Source organism: Anas platyrhynchos, chromosome 18 (assembly GCF_047663525.1).
Source record: "Anas platyrhynchos isolate ZD024472 breed Pekin duck chromosome 18, IASCAAS_PekinDuck_T2T, whole genome shotgun sequence".
Taxonomy (NCBI): Eukaryota; Metazoa; Chordata; class Aves; order Anseriformes; family Anatidae; genus Anas; species Anas platyrhynchos.
The window spans coordinates 11,849,534-11,871,661 of NC_092604.1; the positions used below are offsets into that span (position 1 = coordinate 11,849,534).

Below are 22,128 nucleotides of genomic sequence, written 5' to 3' on the forward strand. Positions count from 1 at the left end.
AAAGAGCATTAGCATATAGATGTAGCTTTTAGAGATACTTGCCAGGGAAACTTAACATAACATGTTTATGTATGTGGAAAGTAAATAAGTGAAACAGGTTCTCACTACTCTGATTATAAGTGATCTTCATTCTTTGGAATAGATTTTTTTTCTCAGCCTGTGCCATCCTCAATTGACGCATATGAGTGTGTGTGTGTGTGCAGAGAGCTCCCCCAGGTTGTCTTGGAAAGTGTATAATACCATTGGTAAAAATCAAATTTTGTTCTGATCATTAAATACACGCTCCGTATTGGCTACTGCACTGGCCTAACATACAGCTATGTAGTGTAGTAGATGTTAAGTGTTGTTAATACCCTACGGTGTAAAAGGAGTGTTTTCCAACACTGGAAGACATTTCTCTAGGCTATGTAGTGCATTGTTCTTTTGCTTGCCACATCATTTTGCTGCTGGGACTTGGATACAGCCTTCTAGTCTAGCACATAAATCCTTCATTAAATATCAACATTAAAACTTTTCTTGCAATTTTTGCAAGAAGCAAGCCAAGATTTGCTCCTTAGCTGGTTGGCTTTAGATACTCATCAGGTATGCTCAGTGCTGCATGAGGGGCAGGGGCTAGATGGCAGAAGAACTTGGTGTTAATCTAGAGTGAAATCGAGGAGAGTTTTGCCATTGATTTTTAAAAGGCCTTCTTGCAGAGCATTCTTGGAAGAAGCCACTTTTTTTTGCTTTACACAATAGTATTGTATACTGGCTTGCCAGATATTCTGCATCTCTCCAAGAAAACTTTGCTCTCTGTGGACGTGATGGCAAGTCTGGATGTGGGTAACGTGAGTAATTGCTAGCTCATCTTAATTTCTTTTCCCCAAAGCTTTAAGTGTTTACGTATAGTTATCTGTGTCTCTTTCTTTGGATCTGCTGCATTCATGCATCTGTGTGGAAGGGTTTTGACAGAAATTGCTTGTAATAAATTAAAATGTGTGTATGAAGCTAAGAATTCAGCAGCATGGATTGCTTCCAGATATGAGGAGAATGTTTAAAGAGGAAGCACCGTATTCTTCTGAATTGGCTTCTATTGAGAGAAGAGTATAATATAACCTTGTACACTGTTCTTGACTTAGATAAAGCAAAATGCTGTAACGGATCCACCATAAAGAGTTTACAGTACAAGAATTCTGTTTTCCTAGGCATCACATGAACACTAGTTTTCTTTTTTAGGTGCGTTACCGAAGAGACCATCTTTCAAGCAGGCAATTACCTTACTTCCCTTTGCTTGAAGACTTGATGAAGGATGGTAGTGATGGTGCTGCTCTTTTAGCTGTGATACACTATTATTGTCCAGAGCAAATGAAACTGGATGGTATGTAATAAAGGTTTCTTAAATAAATATTCTGAAGTCTTTGAAAGTTGAACTAGAAATGCATTATCAGATAAAAAAGCAGCACATCTATTAGGTGGTGATCTGTACCAAATTAGTCAGGTTATATATGAGATCTGCATAAAATCAGTGGATTAAAACACAAACACCTTCTTGATTTCTGATCTAGAATTGAAAGCTAGAATTGAATCTAGATTGAAAATAGGTTCTACTATTTCTTTATATTTTAGTTTGTTATTATGTTTGTTTTCTGTAGTCTGTTTACCTTTTCTGTGACTGATAGAATCATGGATTCTAAAATGAATGCAAAATTGGTAATGTGTTGTGTACTTTTCTTCCCCCCCATCCTGTTCCTGTCCCTCTGGTACTTAACAGGTAGAGATGTCACTGCTAGCCAATAAATACTGAATGGTATATAAGCACTCTGAAGTTCCTGTACACAGTAGTGGTGGATGGAGGGTTAATTCACTGGGATAGTGTCAAAACTTATTTTTCTCACCTTTCTAGATATTTGTTTGAAGGAGGTCACATCAATTGCAGACAGCCTATATAATATTCAACTTTTGAGAGAATTCTCAAATGAGTATCTAAACAAATGCTTTTATCTCACATTGGAGGACATGCTGTATGCTCCTTTGGTTTTAAAGGTAAGAAACATAACAAAGGATATACTTTTAAATAAAACAAAGGTAAGTCATTAGTATGTACATGTATTATTATGACATGTACTTTTTTTCTTTTTTTCTAGCCTAATGTCATGGTATTCATTGCGGAACTCTTCTGGTGGTTTGAGAATGTCAAACCAGACTTTGTACAACCAAGAGATATTCAGGAAATAAAAGATGGTAAGTTTTTAATGTTTCATAAATATTAGCATGTTATTTAAAAATATTTACATTATAGTGAAACTGTTGCACAGAGATGTTTCCTTTATAGTTTTGTTTCTACTTGAGCCTTCTGCTGGCTGGGGGTTCTTTGAAAGCAGTAAAAATGGAAGCAAGATTAGTCCTAGATCCACTGGTAGTTTGAGTCCTAAATTTTGGAATGAGATAGGCAGAATAGGCAGATTTTTTTATTTCTCTAAATCCATTAATTATTTACTTCCTTTCCATTAAGATCACTGTAAGATATATATTTTAAATGCAGGCTATTATTTCAGGATTCATTTTAGTTTTGTGTTGTAAAGATTGCAGTACATTTGAGTGAAATCTGAAAAATTCCTTTTCTGTTTTGTTATATTAATGGTTAGTAGAAGTTGTGTTAATGTTATAAATATATGCACAGTTAAAACAGTGTTGCAGCAGAAGAGCAGTCGTCCACCTGTTCCTATTTCCAATGCAACCAAGCGAAGTTTCATGGCTAGCCCTGCTAGTACAACTCCAGCAGACTTGCATCCCACAGCTCAGACAGGCTCTGAAGCTTGCAGCAGATACTACCTACACCCTGAAGAACCTGACTACCTGTAAGTTTTTCATGTTGTTTAGATTAATCTTCTAATTTATGCATTCATTTGAGTAGCATAGGAATTTTTGCTGCTAAATGTTCTGATTTTGCTACAAATTTTCTGCACGTAATTTGAATTTATTCAATTTGTAAAATATTCTCAAGCTTAAAGAAATACTTGGCACTGTTATGTTCAATCTTTAGCAAATTCCAGTAAGCCTCACCACTAACTGTCGCAACTGTTACAGAAGAAATTCTTATTTCTGTTTTGAAGAAAATGTGAAATGTGAAAATTGTCCAAGCATTTCATCTTTACTGGCCATATTCTCTAAGTGGTGGTTTAAAAACAAACAAACAAAAAAAAAACCACTGGTCTAATGTACAAGCAGGTCAATCACAAAGCTTTTCAGCTGAAGTAAGTTTGAGGGGAACTAGTAAGTTATTTCAGCCTTTACTTTGTCTTTAAAACGTAGCTTGTATAACAGTACGTTAAAGTCACTATTTAAAAATGTAAAAACACTTTGATTTCAGGTAATAGTGTACTTTTCTGTTGTTACATGTGAAAACCTTTATTTCTCTTTAGGTAATTTCTTTAACGTTAGGGTTAATGACATGATCTTGTATTTTAGAGTAGGAAAAGGGTTACCTTCTACCCGTGTATCTTCCCCTACTGTATTGCTTTCTTCTCTTGTTATAGAAAAAAATTCTTGTACTAACAAGTTGTTGCTTTTCTGAATTAGTGGCAAAGGAGGAAGCCCTGCCTTTAGTCCTTCCCATCCACTGCTCCCTTTGAGACAAAAACAACAAAAATCTTTACAGGGAGAAGACAGCCCTGGTAAGTCTACCTTGAATTTACATTTCAACAGACAATGACCATTCCTGTCAGTATAGTAACGAATGAAAAAAATTATTTTGTAAATAAAGAGAATAACATTCATTTTTGGTAGTCTTTACACAGAATACACAGAAACAGTTATAATTGTGTATTGTTTTCTGTGTTTTTTTTTGTTTTGTTTTTTGTTTTGTTTTCTATGTGAATTTTAGTAAATTAAACGCTTCCATGCTTGGAAACCCAGAAGTTGTATATGTGTATAAAAAATATATGTATATTATGGTGTGTGTGTATATATATGCACACACATTCAGTGTCACTTTTCATTGTGTTAGGCTTTTATTTTCTTTGAATATTCCAGCAAATCTGTTTTCTGCTGCCATCTCTTGGTGGAACAATGTGTTCGGTTTGCTATAAAAGAAAATGAAACTCCTATTTGAAAGATGGTTTCTAAAATATTAACTGTTTAAAAATATTTCAGGTCATCGACATCGTTCTAATTCTCTGACCCGTGTTGATGGGCAGCCACGAGGTTCAGTTCTTGCATGGCCGGAGAAGAAACCCAGGTAATGGGTGCTTTTAAGTACTACAATGCTGTTTAATGGAAGGATACTCAATACTGTGACAATTTCATTGTAGTAATATGGTATCAGTTCCTGGCCTAAGACTCTTTTTTTCTTTGAAAATGCCTTTTTGTTTTGTTTTGTTTTTTACAGATGCCTGGATTTAGGGTTTGAACTGAAAATACTCTAAACATGATTTTCATTAAGCACTGTTAAAAATTTAAGTATCAGAAGTTGTTTACTATTGCTGGTCACTTTTTCTGCTGGTTACATTTCTTAAGTGGAGCAAAAACTTTAGCTGTGTTTATTACAGTCCTTAATTCAACAATTTGTAAATTCTTGTATATAAGCATCATGTTCTTTTATTTTCTAGGCCTCTGTCTCAGCCAACCCCATTTGCTCTTCATCATTCTGCCAGTACTGATGTGGACCCTGGATCTAGTGATAGCATTAGTCTGGCTAGATCAATCAGCAAAGACAGTCTTGCTTCAAATATAGTTAATGTAACTCCCAAAAACCAGCCCCATCCTCCGTCAATGAAAACTAACGGGAAGAGCTTGCTGAACAATGTTGAAATTGAGGATGAAGACGAAGAGCTTATTGCAATAATCAAATCTGAAGAAAGGCCAAACCGTGGTGATCTTGAATTGCAGAATGCGTCAGCCAGGGTACCCAGCATCGTTGCGACAGCATGGTCTCCAAAAATAAATAGTGAGACTTTAGAAAGCAAACCAGACAGTTTTTACTTGGAGCCCTTAATGCCTGCAGTTCTAAAACCAGCAAAGGAAAAGCAGATAATCAATAAAGAGGATGAATGTGGGGAGGGGAAACAAAGGAGTTTTATAACAAAGAGATTAAATGAGGGACACTTGCCTCTGATCCGCAAGAAAACAAGCAGCAGTCATGGTGACCATGATCTCAATAGGACTTTTACTCCAATTTCTAGTTCGGATTTCACTTCAGTTGCGGACTCTGGTACTGCAGACTCAGTAGCACTGCTGGAGGCAGGGTTAGAAGCTTCCAGACCTTTGGCTAGTAGCAGTTTAGATCCTTCTATTCAGGATCAACCTACTGGAGGATTTTTTCTTCATGCTGCTAAATCTGATGATGACATAGCAAGTAAAGTCAACGTAAGTTACGTGAAAAGTCTTAATTCGCATGTTCCAGATACTACATGGACTATGGTGAGACAGGACTCTGATTCAGATCTCTTAGACATAGAAGACACTGAACAGGACTTGGTAGTCATAGATGACCATCCTATAGTCGCTAAATACATAGGTGAGGAAGAATCTGCAAAATTGCAAGAAGATATGAAGGTAAAAGAACATGAAGATAAGGACGATGCAAGTGGACGTTCCAGCCCATGTTTGAGCACAATTTCTCAAGTTAGCAGTGTGTCAATGGCTAGTGGGAGTGTCCGAATGACCAATTTCGCAGAACGAAAGCTTCAGAGGCTTAATAGCTATGAAACAAAGTCCAGCACAAGTAGTTCGCAAAAGACCACGCCGGACGGGTCAGAAAGCTGTCCAGCACCGCTGACCACGTGGAAACAGAAGCGAGAACAAAGCCCCAGCAGGCAAAATAAAGATAATGTTAATCTTTTAGCTTCCGAATTGGTGCAGCTTCATATGCAGTTGGAAGAGAAACGAAGAGCAATAGAAGCTCAGAAGAAGAAGATGGAAGCCTTATCAGCCAGGCAGCGACTAAAATTGGGCAAGGCGGCTTTCTTGCATGTTGTTAAGAAAGGGAAATCTCCTGATGTTCCGCAACCACTTAAACCAGAACATTTTCCAAAAGAATATCCTCGGCACAATGGTGAAGATTTGGATGAAGTCTCTTTGGGTTCCAAGTCTGAGGAGTTTTTTGTGAAGGAGGAGGAGAGAGAAGAAATGCTGAATGATGCTCAAGAAGTGGCAAAAGTAAAAATGCAAGAAAGCTTAGCTTTTGTTGAGCAACATAAACCTAAAGACTCTGCTGCTATCCATGAATTGGAAAAAAGTAAAATAATTTCTGCTGCCCTCCTAGAAGACAGTGTTACAGAAGTAGATATTAATGAATGTGATCTTTCTATTGAAAAACTAAATGAAACAATCAGCACACTCCAGCAGGCTATATTAAAGATCTCTCAGCAACAGGAACTACTTATGAAATCTCCAACAGTGCCATCGCCAGGAACCAGGAGTAACACTCAGGACCAAAAGGTAAAACCATCAATTCATTTTGTTGAGCCCCTCTCACCAACTGGAATGAACAATCTTCGTAAACCACCTCGATTTGGTCAAGGAAGGAATCCTCGATCAGGAAGACCATCTGATTTGAAAGTCCCTAAAGACAGACAACAAAATTCAGCACGTGTTAAAACTCCAACACAAAGCCTAGAAACATTACCACATTTAAGACCGTTCTCATCCAATAGCTTGTCAAAGACACCAACAGAAATAAGCTTGGAAAATAGTCCTGATCAGGGAAGTGTTTCTCAAGAAAAGTGTTTCTTTGATACCTATAGACTTCACGATGAGAGTAATCAACGGGCACTTGTTCTCTCCACCTCCAAAGATGAAAATATCATTTCGGAAATGAGCAAGGAGGTGAATAACAGCTTCAAAGAAACAGGGTTGAATTCTTCTGATGGCTCAGGAAAAGAAAACGTCCCAGTGGATGAGCCACTGAGAAGCAAGGCTAATCTCATTGAAGTAGATTTGTCTGACTTAAAAGCTCCAGATGAAGGAGAACTCGAGAACCAGGATAGCTCTACAGATATAATTAGTGAAGGTGATCAGAAGTCTGGTGTGGGATTTTTCTTCAAGGTAAATATGTTATCTTTGTATGTTTAGTTATTTGTACACGTTTGTCCAGCATTACAGTTTTTTCCCACTTTTGGTTGCAGCACTATCACTTTAAAAAAAAGTGCATTTGAAAAGAGTTGCTTGCAGAGGAAAAATGACAATCTATGAAATCAGTCTCCTGAAATTGAGAGCAATCTCCTGTTAACTTCACTAGGAATCAGGACTAACCTTGCTTTTCTTCTTTCCCTTAATTTTTTTCTATGTGAGTAACAGACAAACATACATAGACAAACATGCAAACATTTTGTTAATACTTTGCACAAAAAAATCACTGAATGTAATGAGAAGAATTTACCATTTTGAAATCCAAGCATTCTGTGAACCTGCAGCAACTGGAAGAAAAATTTCTGAAAGAGCATGGTCAGGTTTTAAAACTTATCTGGGAGCTGAGCTTCTGAATTGGGGTTTTTGTTCATTTGCAACTGAGCTTCTCTGGTTTTTGAGTGGGCTAGCAGCCTAAGAAGTTAAGGGCTTCAATGGGGAACTTAGTTGGGTGACTATAGGTAAAAGCAACAAATCAGATGCTCAAAGGCAATGTTGGAAAAAATTGTCGTCTTTCGTGCAGTTTCTGTTTTTGTCTTGTGATGGTGGAGTGTAGATGTCATGATAAAAATGTGTTAAATTTAAGTAATTTATCTCATTTCACACCCAACTCTGGCTTGGGAAAAGGCTTGCTCAGCTTTTGTTTTTAGAGTCTGGTGGTATTCTGTATATTATTGGGTTGGATGTTTTTTAAATATCACTGGTTCTAGTCCAGCACCAGTATCAAAACATTTAGTATCTTTATTTGTGCTTAGCAGTGACTACTATAAATATCTATGATGTGCTGACACGACGGGACTTTCTTTTTTTGAATTTCTGATTCAAAAAAGTCCAGGTTGGCAGCGTCAGCCTCGGTGAATTTGACTTCTAATCTTGTGTAGTGTGATTCATATTGAATGACTTAAAGGTTGTCATTTATGCTGGGGTTATTTATACCCTATCCTAGGCAACTTTGTAGTTGCGTGATACTTTGCAGTTTAATGAGGTTTTCTGCTGGGTAGGCATAATTAAAACAAGTCAGAGTAAGATGTGACCATATTTTCTTTTCTTCTCATGAAGTTAAAGGAAAGCTTCATGTCAAAGTTCTCCTAAGCACTAAAAAATTCAAGGTTGTTTTTCTGACTTATGCTTGTCAATTCTAAAACTAAGGATTTCCAAAAGCATTAGCTTATGTTTTCCTAAAAATCTTTCTGGAATCCTCAGCAATTTCGTGATGTCCAGTTTAGTGTATTTTCTTGTATTCTTTAAAGCTTTCTATCCTTATGAATCTTGCAGGACGAACAGAAAGCAGAAGATGAGTTGGCAAAAAAACGTGCAGCGTTCCTTTTAAAACAGCAGCGCAAAGCTGAGGAGGCTCGGATTCGGAAACAGCAGCTGGAAGCTGAAGTTGAGCAAAAAAGAGATGAAGCTCGGTAATAATGTGGGAAGGGGTACTTTTTTCTCCTCTTTAAGATGAGGAAAATTTGTGTATGTTAAACGTTGTGTTTGTTTTTCAGTCGCAAAGCTGAGGAGGACCGAATACGCAAAGAAGAAGAGAAGGCTCGTAGAGAACTGATCAAGCAAGAATATCTAAGGAAAAAACAGCAACAAATCTTGGAGGAGCAGGGACTTGGAAAGCCCAAATCAAAGCCCAAGAAACCCAGGCCAAAGTCGGTCCATCGTGAGGAATCTTACAGTGATTCAGGGACTAAGTGCTCTTCTACCCGTAAGAATTTTGAGTTTGTTCTCAATGAGTCTGCAAATCTGCTTTAACAAAACGTGTTTCACATTTTATCTTTTGTTTTGCAGCTGATAATTTAAGCAGTGCTCAGTCTGGTTCCAGTCTGTCTTTGGCCTCAGCAGCAACAACCGAACCTGAAAGTGTACATTCTGGTGGCACACCGTCTCAGAGGTAAAGATATTTGAAAATAACTAAATGAAGGTTAAGCCTCTGTTATTAAATAGTGTTGGGATTCACTGTTGTTTACTTCAGTTTGCCATCACAGAGGCACAACAATAATTAGGTGAATTCATGTTCTATTTCATGTGGCTGTCAAGTTTGATGGTCTGTTTCAAACTTGACATTTTGTTTTGCTTTTTCTTAAAAGAATAATAGAATTTTGCCTCTATAATCTGGCAGGGACAGTCTGACAATTCTGAGGAGGAAGAGGAACAATAATCTGTTCATTCAGGGCTAGCGACAATTTATTTAAGATTTGACAGGGGGTTGGCACTTGGCGTTTCATAATTATTTCCCGTTACTCCTCAACAGAGTTGAATCAATGGAGTCCTTACCAATACTGAGCAGAAATCCTAGCAGAAACACAGAAAGAGACTGGGAGAACGCTTCAACGGCATCTTCCATTGCTTCAGTGGCAGAATACACAGGTGACTATTTGAGTGTTTGTTACGAATAGCAGGCCATAAAAAGTTCTGATATATTTGGTGTGATTTGTAACTTCTGGGAAGTTGTCAAGCCTAATTTGTTCTGTTTAATATCTAAAAGTAAGTTATTGGAGAAAAACCAATACCTTTTACCTTTTATATACCTCTGATGAAAGAAAATCTTAACGTTCATAAGCGTTGGGCAAATGAAGGTTACTGATCTATCTTCCTTTAGGTCCAAAGTTATTTAAGGAACCCAGCAGCAAATCAAACAAACCGATTATTCACAATGCTATATCTCATTGCTGTCTTGCTGGAAAAGTGAACGAGCCACATAAGAATTCAATATTAGAGGTAAGCAATAAAATATAAAATCATCAATGCACTCACAGTAATTTTGTCTGCAATACTCCCTTCGTAATCCTACTGATGCACTGCAGTGAATACCATTTCCCAAAATGTACCTGTGAAATGAGGAATGTTGTCAGTAACTGTCTGGTGTTTCAAAAAAAGTTTAACACTCATTTATCTATATGTGAAAGCTGAAAGCTGGGCATAAGGTGAGATTTTTCCCTGAACAATCTTGTGTGTATGTTTGCTTATTTATTTTTAATGCAGGAACTTGAAAAATGCGATGCCAACCACTACATCATTTTGTTCCGTGATGCTGGCTGCCAGTTCAGAGCACTTTATTGCTACTATCCTGACACTGAAGAAATCTACAAGCTGACTGGAACAGGGCCAAAGAGCATCACCAAGAAAATGATTGACAAACTTTATAAGTACAGTTCAGATAGAAAACAGTTTAATGTAATTCCAGCCAAAACCATGTCTGTCAGTGTGGATGCTCTTACTATTCATAACCACTTGTGGCAAGCCAAGCGACCTGCAGTGCCAAAGAAGACTCAGACTCGCAAATGACACTGAGCTCTTGGGGAGAAGATTGCTGAGTGGGATTGCAGCAAATGAAGACATTTCCCTACAGTTTGGTATGAAATGTGCAGAACCATAAACATTTTTTAAGAAGCTTCTAAACAGAAACCATGGATGCAAGTTATTAAGAATGAAGGAACATTGTTGGTGTTTTTTACAAATGATGAATCTGCTGTTACACCCAATGCTAACTACTGTGGCTTTCAACTGATGAGGGACTGTGCATGTAGCAAGATCTTTAACAAGTGGATTTCCTTTTACTTGAAGCTTTTCATCGGTACAAATTGGGAATTTAGTTCTGTTTCCTCTCCGCCTCATTCCCTCCTCCTTCCTGTCATTCTTAAAGTTGGCAAGCTCTGAACTTCAGTAGAAGATTGAACAGATCTTGGGTGAAGTGTTTTGGGTTTGGTTTGTTTTTTTAAACAGTCTTTAGGGAAATCTTCCTTTCAGACCCTTTTGAGGAACTGTTTAATACATCAAATTGTTGTACTGTATCTACTGCCAACGTAAGTCCAGCTCTCAGATTTCTGAAAAAAGCCCCAACTTGTGCTGCTCAGAACAGTTTTACTTGCAGTATCTGTTTAGGATAAGCATTGCAAGGATTGCAAAAGCCAGTCTTTTTTTAAAAATAAAAAAATAATAAAAAAAAAATAATTGTTCGCAAACTTAAAGATTTCTGGAATACAATCATGAAGAGGCATACAGGTGCTACTGGCTGGAACATGCCTGACTGAAACTTGAGGCAAGCTGAACGGAGCAGAGTTGTTATCGATTTCAGTTTCAGGTAGTGTCCTAAAGATTTGTTTGCTTTAATAAAAATGGATCCTGGTAGGTATAGAACATTTCCACTCTGAGCACGCTAATCCTGTACGATGGTGCACTTAATGATCACAAATTTTAATGTTTTTATTACATCATGAAATGTAATTCTACTTTCTTTGTCCTGTCTTTCTTCTGAATGAGCAGCATGCTCTAAAATGAAGAGTGTGTATGTTTTTTATTTTGGGTGATATATTAATATATTATTGATTTGTTTTTCTCATTTAAAAGCAATTTTTAAACAGAGACATTTGCATTTGTTTCAAAAGCCCAAATAAGTCGAATGGCTTGGATTTCTTTTCATGTTGAAATATTAAATCTTGAGTTATGACCTTAAAGATCTTTGTGTTTCAGCAGATTAAATTTTTGTCTGTGGTAACAGGGTATACTTGCAGTTCAGTTCCATTTAACAAGAAAAATTCCCATTTCCATTTTTTTTGCCCGGGCTGGACTTCTGAGTAGCTTTCTGTAGCTATTGCATAACTTAATCTGCTAATGTGCGACTGCTCCATCCGGTTGGACACTGCTACCTGAGGGTCATGGAGGTTCGTAACCTTGGTTTGCACATGTTTACTTTTATTTGAAGTGTTACTTGAAAATACCTGCTCGGTGCAGATGGCACTACACCAATCCTAGAGATGAACTAAGCTCTAAACTACAATACAGTGTAATTATTGAACCTAGAGAGTAATGGAAGTTGCAACGAGTTATGTACATAAGGAGAAAATAGGGTACGTAATAAAGTGCTAACTAACTAGGTAGAGCAAAGTGAAGGTCTTCCATTGCGGTCTCTCCATTTTTTCCCCTCCCAGTACTTCTTGACTAGGCTGCTGCAACTTTGTAAATTATGTTAGATAGTTTGCTGCTTGTAAATAATTAAAGGCTTTATGGTTTCTAAAGTGCTAAGTATTAAACACCATCGTGTGTGTAACTTTTGTTACCATGCTTTTCATGCTTGTGCTTTATTTCTCACTGTTTGATATTATATACCATATTTATTTTATGAAAGCACTGAAATTTAATAAAATTCATTAACTGATTTCCTTTTTATTTCATGTGTACCTTTTGTTGTTGTGACACTTCATCCCGTCAGAGAACTAATATGCTTTAAAGATGTGCTATTCTGTGTTTAGTTACGCTCTTACAAAGCTTCACCTGCAAGTAGCTCCAATAACTTGTCCTAAACGAGAGCTTCGTTCTCCTGACCTTGACTGAAATGTGCAAGAATTTGACCAAAAGGCTTTCAGAAATAATTTTCTGTAACTGACTTTTTTTCATAGAAAAATAGTTCTTGTAGTTTAAAAACAAAATAACATAATTTTTTTAGTCTTCTGTATTTCATACAGACTGAAATCTTGCTGCCCATAGAAAGTGGACTAAAAAAGGTGATGGCACCCTCAGTGTCCTGGGTCTTGTGCTAGGTCATGTCCTTACTCTCCCTGCTGCAGTGTGGTTCTGCTTACTCCTGGGAGCAACAGGAGGCAACATCTGCTTGGAGAGGAGAGGAGCTGGGAGCGCTTCATCTGTAGGCAGCATCCAGTTCTGAGGATCACAGGGGAAGGAGAGAAGAGATTGAATTGTCTGACACATACGTAGTCTGCAGAGCACAGTTACCAAAAAGTGTTAATCCTTAATAGCTTGGTAAGGAACGTGGTGCATTAATTCAGTCCAAGAGGCAGGCAGCTTGTTGGTGAAGGATATAACCTTGACTCGGTGGGGGTGTGAGCAGAGCTTTGTGTAGGCAAACAGGCCGAGCTTTGTAGAAGGGAGAATAATTCATAGACTTCAAAATGTTTTGCACAATCTCTGGCTATGAATGTCAAATGTGTTCAGTGTCAGGCTGAGATAAAATGTGAGTGCAGGACCATGACTATCTTTGTTAGTGTTCTTAATGTTAAGTTTCCCAAATTCTGGATATATCGTGTTTCTCATTGTTTCTAGTGAAATCACTTTAAATGACTGGAACTTTAAATGACTGAGCTCCTTCCCAAGAGTTTTGGCAGGAGGGGAGGATGAGAGCTGGGATGCAGCTGCGGTACCAACTTCTGCCTCCTGACAGGAGAAGGGAAATAAATTTCACCAGCTTTCTGAAAACAAGTGTTTTGTTTCCCTGAACCTTCAGAGACTTCTGTAGCGCTCCCTGGAAGGGGGCTGCAGCTCCCTCCCTGCATTGCCTCTCAGCTCAGCACAGAGAGCAGCAACAACGTGAATCTGCCTTTTGACCTCTCAGTTTCTTACTTGTTTTTTAATAATAAATACAAGAATGTACATCTTTAAAGTGCTTTTAAGTGCAACTTCTTTTTTTTCAAACATTCATACTTCGGTGTGTTGTGTATTTATTTACGGGTGCTGTTCTGCTTTTGTGGTTAATGTGTCTGTGTCTCATCTTCATCATGCGCCCTCCTTCAAGCAAGAATAATCCAAGCTTTGAAAATAGTTACTCATCTTGAAAGCCTTCATACAGTTCAACACTTGTAGGAAGGTTTAGTGCACAGAAAAATAAACCTGCCTTTCCTCCCTGTTACCTTGGGAAGGTAGGAGTACCCAAACTGCTCCTCCCTTGGGAGTTGTCACTGCGACCGATGCTTCGGGGATAGAGGAAGGGCGGAGAAATGTGAATGAGTTCTCAGGACCTGAATTTCTGAATTTCTTCAAGTCTGACACAAGAGGCAGTACAAAACCTCCAACAATCCCCTACCAGCACCACTTAAACACGGCACACAAGATACGGTGCCTTCCCTTGGACCCTGCTCTCCTTGGGGTTGGGTATCCAGCGTCCTTGCTGACAGCAGGATGACAGCCAGGCTTTTACTTCTTCACTCCTAAATTAGAATAACCAATCTCTTGTTATGCTTACATATGAAGCTGCTATTCATGCTACGCTTACCTAATTAAGCAGCTCTGTTATTTAGAGTTTTACATTCATTTTTAGCAGTTCAGTGAGATGCAGGTGGTTGAGGTCTCCCAGTGTGGTTGAAGGCGGTGATGGTGGGGAGAAGCTGCCAGGTACTAAATGACACTAAATGACACTAAATGGCACTAAATGACACTAAATATCTGCAGGGGACATAGTGGGCGAGGCGGCAGGCAGCAGCTGAACTCCAGGAGCTGAGACGAAGCTGCTGTTCTGGGGCACTCAAAAGGCACCACCCAACAGCGAGGTGCAAAGAGGGTTTTGGGGACTGATTTCGTACCCGTTTCACTGCGGTGTTACACGTGCAGGACTGAGAAATCCGGGAGGTGTTTTGTGGGGGAGGTGTTGTGTGTGTGCAGCTAAAAACTTTTATATAACGCTCCTCAGGACGCTTTGAAATAATTTGAGCTATTCCTGTGGTTGATGAGTATGTTTTTTAGATGTCTAAAAATGCATCTTCAGTACGGTAAAGCCAGAAGAACCGAATCCTTGCTCTCGCCTCCATCCATCAGATGTTCTTTTGTTGAATCACATATATAGTTATTTATATATTTATGAAGAATGAGCATTAAAAATGGGAGAAAAGAGTTGAATTCATCTCACCTTTGATTTTTTTCTTGTCTTACACATTTGTTATGAGACCTAAATTTTCTATGGATGGCGATTCTGACCCTGGCTTCAGTTTTAACGCGTTCTTGCAGCACCCAGGAGCGGGGATGTGCCGGATCCTGCGAGGTTCTCCCCAGGCAGCCGTCAGCGCTCACAACACAGAGGTAATTTAATCCCAATTTAATCCACCTCTGTCGTGGCCTTCAGAAACTCCGGGATGAAAGCCGTGAGCCTCGACTTGCTGGCTGACAGAAGCGCATGGCAAACTCTCAGGGCAAATGTACCAAAAGTGCAAAGAGAGAAGAACAGGACTCGTTTTTTGTGAGTTGCCAGAGGAACGTACATGTAATGAAACGTGAGTACCTCGCACATGCCGCAGCTGAAAGTTTACTGTTTTCTTTAGATCACCACTCAGAGACTGTCCCCTGCTTGTTCTAAAATAAATCAACTTTCAAATTACGTCTTGGTGCTGAAATACCGGCTTATACGGTGATGTCTAATAAACTCTGAACTTGTTCAGAAATAACATTTATTATAATTGGGGAACAAAACCTCTGGGGAAAGCTGCTTAACCTGCTGTATGCAGCAGGGATGATTAAAGATTCAATATACTGCATTTGTTAAATTCAAATGAGCCCCTTGAAAGAATGGTTTGAAGCTTAGAAAAACCCCAGAATTACCACAGCATTACATGAAAATCTTACTGAGGAAATACCATTTCCTTTGGATGTACGTCTTTCAGGGAATAACGCTATTAAAACTGAATTTACACTAAAGTGAAAAATCTTTCATGGTTTTAGTTTGCCTTTTGCCTCTCGATAACATACCATTATTTTTTCTTTCTGATGTCTATTTTAGCGCTCTAGATTTTTCTTGTCTGAAAGTTTTCAGTGTTAAACTAATTTTTCTCAACTCCAGCAAAGTTTTAAACTTAATTTTGGTTAACTTGGCAGAATTGTTTCCTCCTCTTCTCCTCCTGTGCCTGTTGCTGTGGGACGTGAAGCGAGACGAGGAATTGCTGAGACGAGAGCTCCAGGCTCTGAGAGGAGCACAGTGCTCGGGAGAGCTCCCACCCCCTGCTGGAAAGGGCAGAAGCAATGAAGTTTGAAGCTTCTGCATGATCTGGAGTCCTTCGAAAAGCAGCTCTGCCTGCCTGCTGCTGCTTCCCAGCTGGGACAACGGGGGAGCAAAAGTGGGCACCACCTGGACGCCACCCCCATGGGATTGCTCGCGGCTTTCCAGAGGAGAGTGTACAACAGTGACCTGATGGTGTCGCTGAATTTCTCCCTTGTACTTGTTTGTTAATCCTCAAATTGTCTTCAGTATTGTGTCCTTCTCTACAGTGGTAAATAAATACATTGTAATTTTTGCAGTATTTTTATAGAATGTCTTAAAAAAAAAAAAAATCCAAAGCCACCAGCCAGGACAGCCGTTTCCATTGTTGCTGCATGCAGCTCTTTTATTTCAATTTGTCTTTACAGAAATGTGAAGCATCTTCACAATAATTGTACAAAAACATCTCCAGTTGGCTGTCTACAGTGCATCCCAGAAGAACATGTCACAAAATTAGGTCTCAGAGAGGGAAAGAGGTGATTCTTATCTGCCACGGCTGATAAAAACCCATGCACGAGCTGACCTGGACAGATGACAGGTCCCTCACTGGGGAAATGAAACCGTGTTCAGATAGGCTGAAGTAAAAAGGGGGTTAACGGGAGATAAATAGATCCTAACAGTTGTTCGAATACTTGGTTTTGCTTTAATGCATGATACATGGATTTAGTCCATATTTGGAGGATGAAGCTGTTCGTGGACGTGTAACATGCAACGGGGTCGTTTGCCAGTAAACCCAAAATATCGCACCCACCCGGCTCCTGCCTAGTCCTGTCTCCCCAGGGCCCTTTTGTGTCTGCGTCAAAGCACAAATATTTCCTTCAGAAAGTTTCATTTTTCTAATTTTTTCCCAGAAGCCACAGCAGGGACGAGCTGCCTTGGGGTGCCCGCAGCTCTCCTGGGACCCCAGGTGGCCCCAGGATTTAGGATGGCTTTCTGACACCCCAGCTGGGGTAAACCCCACATCTGCAGCCACCCACAGCGTGTGCTCTGCGTTTGGTTACCATTTCCAGCTGGTCTTTCTCCAAAGCTGTGCCACCTGTGACAACCTGCAGGGACTGGGCTGGCTGTTCCCAGGCTGATCCCTCAGAACATCAATAGTTAACCCATTTTTTCACTAGGTAAACTGGAAAAAAAATGAGAATATCCTCCTGATTTATACAGATATATATATAAAGTATATATATATATCTGTATTGTGGTGAGTTATGGCTTAGCCACTGGGTTTAAGCAAAACTGGCATGCCATCACACCATGCACCCGACCTCCTCAGTGCTTCTTGTGCAGCACCAGAGCACGCAAACCCCACCGAGGGGTGGGAATTCATCAGTGCTTGTCCCTCTCCGACAGCCCTTTTATAAGCAGAAACAACTCGTTTTGATGCATCAGTGTTTCCAGGACCGTTACAAAAATAAATATTCTTGTTTTTACATTAGTATTGTAACCGAGTCTAAAGAATTAGAAAAAAATTAAACATTTGTTCTCAGACTTGCATCGACCACAGGTAAGTATCTACAGGATTTTTTTTTTTTTAAACATCCCATTAGAATGTCAGCTATAAATTTACACCATAGAAATAATGTATGCAAAATGAGTAGGATTTATACACGCAGCTTTTTCTCTTTAAATACACGTATTTATACATTAAACAGAAGCATCGGCGGCGAGGGCGGCTGTCTCGGCACGCTCACGAAGCCCCTGCAGCCTCCCCCGCCGTGCTAGGAGGGTTTAAGGAGGGTTGATGTGGCTGAGCCTGGGGCCGTGGGGCTGACCGGGGGCGTTTGGCCCTGCACACACCGCAGTGGGGCTGGGATGTGCCCTTTGAGGGGGGCAGCACGTGGAGCATCACATCGCCCACGCCGTGTTTTGGTTCTGGAGCTCTGCTTTGCGCCGCTGTCCCCATGGCTAAGCAGGGCTGGAAACTCTCCGGGCTCTTCCCCAGGCTCCCCCAACCACACCAGCACGTGGAGCGGTGGTAGCAGAGCATCGCGAGGCTCGCGTGGTGCAGCCCCCCCTCGTGCTGCTGTCCCCCAGCTGCTCTCCCCATTCAAATTTTCCGATTTTTTTGGCATGACAAGGTACAAATGCAAATAAATAAAACGTGTCTGCCAGAGCCAACAAGATCAAAAATAGTTAAAAACAAACGAACAAACAAAAAAAACGTAAAAAGCATCAGAAATGGTTCTGTTTGTGCCCACATCTAAGCGCAGGGGAAGGGGCAGGGCTGCCTGGCTGCAGGTCGTGCAGGGTCTCCTGGCCAGCAAACCAGCAAAAATTAGGATTACAAAAATTCCAAGCCCAGAGCCCGTCCAACCATCAGCCTGCAGAAGCTGCAGTGACTACCAGCTGGCCTTTTTTTCCTCCCAAAGGCCTCCAAGAGCTTCCACGGGACTGGACTTTTCCTCCTGCTTCAGGTACCACAAAGGTCTGTCCTGTCTCAACCCACTTGGGGAGATGCTGCAGTTTTTAACAGGTTTTTGTAAACAGCTTTGATTGTGTATCATGGAGAAGGACTGGCAGATGGTAACGGCAAAATCCCACCCGCCTGGCAGCGTCTGGGGTGCTGCCGGGATGGCACGGCCACATTGTGCTTTACAGGCTTCCCAGCCAAAAAAAAAAATAAAATAAAACAAAATAAAAATCACATTGAAATTTTAACATATGAATGTAGAAGTATATAAAGTTACCAACTCGGTTATTTACTTGGCAGTCAAAGAAAACCTTTACACGTCAACATTGTAAAGTGTGCAAAAATAGATGGAAAATCCATCTCCTGTTCTGCTGCAGAGGTCTGAGCCGCCCAGCCGGGGCGGGTTGGGTCCAAACAGCACTGCGAGGAGCCGGGAAGGGGGCGAGGGGAAGGGGCAGCTTGGGGACACGTCCCTGCCCTCGGTGCCTTTGGTGCCGAGCCCCAGGAGCGGTGGTTGGTGCCAGCGCCGCGTCCCTGTGCGCCCTGCCCAGAGCCACTGCAACACCCGGCCTGGCAGCTGCTGGAGCCAGGGTTTGGCTACGCCTGGGCACATGCGACAAGGCCCGTGGCAGACGTCTGGCATGGCTTTGGGTCCGTTTTTGTCTTTTTGGTGTGGTTTGGTTTCTGGAGATGCTGCCAGGGCGCTGCAGGGGGCTGCACCGTCCCGCCCCGTCCTCCCCAGCGCCTCCGCGCAGCTCCCGGCAGCACCCAGCAAGGCGACGGGGAAAACTGGGGTGAAAGAGCCACATTTTGGGTATCCCTCGGGGATGTCAGGCGAAAGAGGAGCAGGATGAGCACAGCGTGGCTTCTCTTGTATCAGCGGTGCCCCAGAAATTGCCAACGACCTGCATCCTCCTGCTGAGCAGCCTCAGGTGTGGTTTCGGACACATCCCGCCAGCACCAGCGAAGCCGTTCTCACTAGTTGCGGTATTCATAGAAAATGTTAAAAACACCCACGTGGGTGACTGCCGGCTGTCTGTCTGTCCGTCTGTCCTGTCCCTCCAGGGCATTTCACAGCCAGGCTGGGCATCGCCTGGCCCCAGCACGGGGCAGCAGCCTCCTTCCTTCCTTTCCTCCTTCTTTCCTTCCCTTCTCTTCCTTTCCCTTCGCCCCCGGCCCCGGGGGTGTGCTCAGAGCTGGGTCTCGTCCCGTGTCTCGGGGTTGCAGGGGCCCAGCTTGTTGCTGCAGCTGCTCTTGCGGCTGTGCCCGTCGTTGGCCACGTGCGCCAGCGGGTCCGAGCGGATCAGGTACCTGCGGGGCAGAAACCGGGCACGCTGCAGGGCTGCACCCCAGCCCCGTGCGTGGAGACCCCAGTTTGGGGTTGGACTGGGGTCGGTGGGTGGTACCTACACGATGTCGTTGAGCTCCAGCCGCGTGTCCGGGGGTGGATTGATCAGGACGTAGGACAAGGTGTTCTGGTGGTCGTTCATCTCGTCTGCCAGGGGAGGGAAGGGGATGGGGAGGGTGAGCGGGGCCGGCACCGTGCCCTGGTGGATGTGCCAACGGGCACCCCGATGGATGCCCCAATGGATGCTTCAGTGGATGCCCCAATAGATGTCCCAATGGATGCCCCAATGGACATCCCAATGGACACCCAGAGAACAATCTGGCAGCCCCCACAGCCCCCTGCAGCATCCCCAGCTCAGCGGGGTCGCAGCCAGTCCCCAGGACAGCACGCCAGTCCCTTTGCAGGGCCGTGCCACCGCAGCAGGGCGAGCACCAGGAGCACTGCCACCACCTCCTCCCGTGCCCCACAGCCACTCCCCAGCCAGGGGACTCGCAGACTCTTCACTTAATAAATCCCGCCCCAGGAGAAATAAATAAAGGTGTCTTACCTTGTTTTAGTGCAAAGAAAGGAAAGACGTTAGTTCGGCCGCGTTAGGTACAGCGCGACGCCTCCAAGCACCTGCCCACGGGGGTCACCTCCAAGCACCCCCCCCCCACCCCAGGGCCACGACAACGGTTTGCCACCTCCTTCCCTCGCTGAACTGCTGAATTTGTCACCCTCCAGCAACAGCACTAAGCTCAGCCATCGCTCCCTGCTCCTGCCCGGGGGACACGGCCGCCGCGTGTCCCCTTTGGGGACAGCCCTAAGGCACGGAGCCGCCGCGACGCCAGCCCGAGCACGCGGGGCCCTTCGCTACCAAACAAGATCATGGGGAGGGGGGGGAGCAGGCAGCAGGGAGGGGCAGGGGACACAAGTAGCAGCGGGAGCACAGCGAGGGCGTGCGATGGACAGGACGAAGGGGATGGCAGGGGACAGACGGGTGCTGGGGAGGCGGGATGAGCGCGGTGGGACACGGGCTCGCTGCAAGGCTGCTCACCAGGACGCCGGCACGGGTGGCTCTGCATGACCCCCCCCTCCCCAAGCAGCACTGGGGGGGCAATGGGACACATCGAGCTCCACGGGGCACCTGCTTGGTGGTGCACGGTGGGCAAGGAGCAGATTGAGCCCAGGCTGAAACCTCCAGCATGGGGCAGGCAGGGGAAATGGGAAGGGTCCCCCTTCATGGACCCCCCCCCCTTCTGTTTTTTGCTGCTCACCCCTTCCCCAGGGGCCACTTTTTGCTGCTCTCACCGGTCCCACCACCGCTGAGAGCCCTCGGCCGTGCCAGTGCTCAGCCTTACAGCGAGGCAGGGATGGGGAATGGCGACGCTGGGGCGCACACAGAGCGCGGGACCCGCGGGGTGCGCCGTGACGGGGGTCCCCAGGGCACCACAGGTTCTCCTGCGCCATGGAAGCACCTTTTCCTGCCCCCCCCCCCCCCCATGCAGCGCTGCCAAACCCACCACGTATATTGCCACAGTGTCCCCTGCACCCAGGCAGGGCTCAGCCCATCGGCACCCTCAGGTAGGATTTTGGGGAGGGGGGGATCTGCAGCTCCTGCTCCCACGCTAGCGACGCGCCCGCTGCAGACGGGTGCTGGTGGGGGTGGCTCCCGGGTGGGCTCCCGGTGCCAGGACCCCGCAGCGTGGCTCACGGAGCCAAAACGCTGCCGAGGGAGGGGGGGAAAAGCAGCGAGGTGTGAGCTCCGCAGAGCAGCTGGCAATATACCGAGTTGGCGCGGGGCTTCCATGAGCCACGGCTGGGCTGGTTCTCTGGTGATGGACACGGTTGGTAGGAAAATGCCAACTTTTCACCTTAAGCATGGGCTAGCGAAGCCTAAAACATGGATCAATTGGGCTGTGGCTGACCTCTAGGCTCTCCTGAGCCCCGCTGTGTGAAGCCGTGTGCCGAGCACGAGCCCCGCAGCGCCGAGCTGCCCGCGGCAGGGCTGGGACCACACGGCTGCCCCACGACCCTTCCCTCCCAGCCCCGAGCTGAGCCCGGGGCAACTGCTGGGACCTACGGGCTGCCAAACTCGGCGTTCTCCCAAACACAAACCTGGGATGAAGCAGGGCTTTCCAAACCCTACAGAGCCATGGAGCTCGCAGTGAGATGCAGGCAGCACGGAGGCGAGCGGCCGCACTCTGCCGTCCCGCTCCATCCCCAGCGCACGTGGCGCTGGTTTGCCCACCAGGAGCCCAAAATCCCCTCCTAGAAATGCCTCTGATTTTACAGATCAACACCAACTCGCAGAGCACTGCGAGGAGGCGGCTGTTAGAGATAGCAGCGGGCTCCTTGCATGAATTAGGCTAGGGAAGTCGTGCTGTTTGTCTCCTGACTTCACAGAGCCTTGCGTCCACCCCGCGGCTGCAGGACGGTCTCTGGTTTTCCACCTCCACCCAACAACTGAGTGTGTGAAAGGCTCGAATATCTAAGGTGAAAAACGGCAAGGGTGTGGATTGGGCTTAGCTGGCATGA

At 43.7% G+C, this 22,128-nt stretch overlaps 2 protein-coding genes across 14 annotated transcripts in view; one reads left to right on the forward strand and one right to left on the reverse strand.

Annotated features, from left to right (window-relative positions):
- The window catches only part of CAMSAP1 (calmodulin regulated spectrin associated protein 1), a 34,086-nt gene extending 21,827 nt beyond the window's left edge, over window positions 1-12,259 (forward strand). For all 3 annotated transcript variants that reach the window (XM_021276365.4, XM_027471171.3, XM_027471170.3), the window contains 13 exons: window positions 1,216-1,357; window positions 1,883-2,022; window positions 2,124-2,220; window positions 2,660-2,837; window positions 3,559-3,653; window positions 4,132-4,216; window positions 4,587-7,023; window positions 8,380-8,516; window positions 8,601-8,809; window positions 8,893-8,995; window positions 9,356-9,471; window positions 9,704-9,822; window positions 10,087-12,259. In XM_021276365.4, coding sequence (XP_021132040.3) covers window positions 1,216-1,357; window positions 1,883-2,022; window positions 2,124-2,220; window positions 2,660-2,837; window positions 3,559-3,653; window positions 4,132-4,216; window positions 4,587-7,023; window positions 8,380-8,516; window positions 8,601-8,809; window positions 8,893-8,995; window positions 9,356-9,471; window positions 9,704-9,822; window positions 10,087-10,389 — 4,161 coding nt within the window. In that variant the 3' untranslated portion in view covers window positions 10,390-12,259. The remainder of the gene's footprint in view (window positions 1-1,215; window positions 1,358-1,882; window positions 2,023-2,123; window positions 2,221-2,659; window positions 2,838-3,558; window positions 3,654-4,131; window positions 4,217-4,586; window positions 7,024-8,379; window positions 8,517-8,600; window positions 8,810-8,892; window positions 8,996-9,355; window positions 9,472-9,703; window positions 9,823-10,086) is intronic.
- Window positions 12,260-16,175: 3,916 nt separating this feature from the next.
- Window positions 16,176-22,128, reverse strand: part of KCNT1 (potassium sodium-activated channel subfamily T member 1) — a 67,754-nt gene continuing 61,801 nt past the window's right edge. For 10 of the 11 annotated variants that reach the window (XM_038188079.2, XM_027471177.3, XM_027471176.3 and 7 more), the window contains 2 exons: window positions 19,674-19,758; window positions 16,176-19,574 (listed from right to left, as the gene is read on the reverse strand). In XM_038188079.2, the coding sequence (XP_038044007.1) occupies window positions 19,454-19,574; window positions 19,674-19,758 (206 nt within the window). In that variant the 3' untranslated portion in view covers window positions 16,176-19,453. Of the gene's footprint in view, window positions 19,575-19,673; window positions 19,759-20,638; window positions 22,082-22,128 lie in introns of those variants that run through there. The other variant, XM_027471181.3, reaches the window with a different exon arrangement.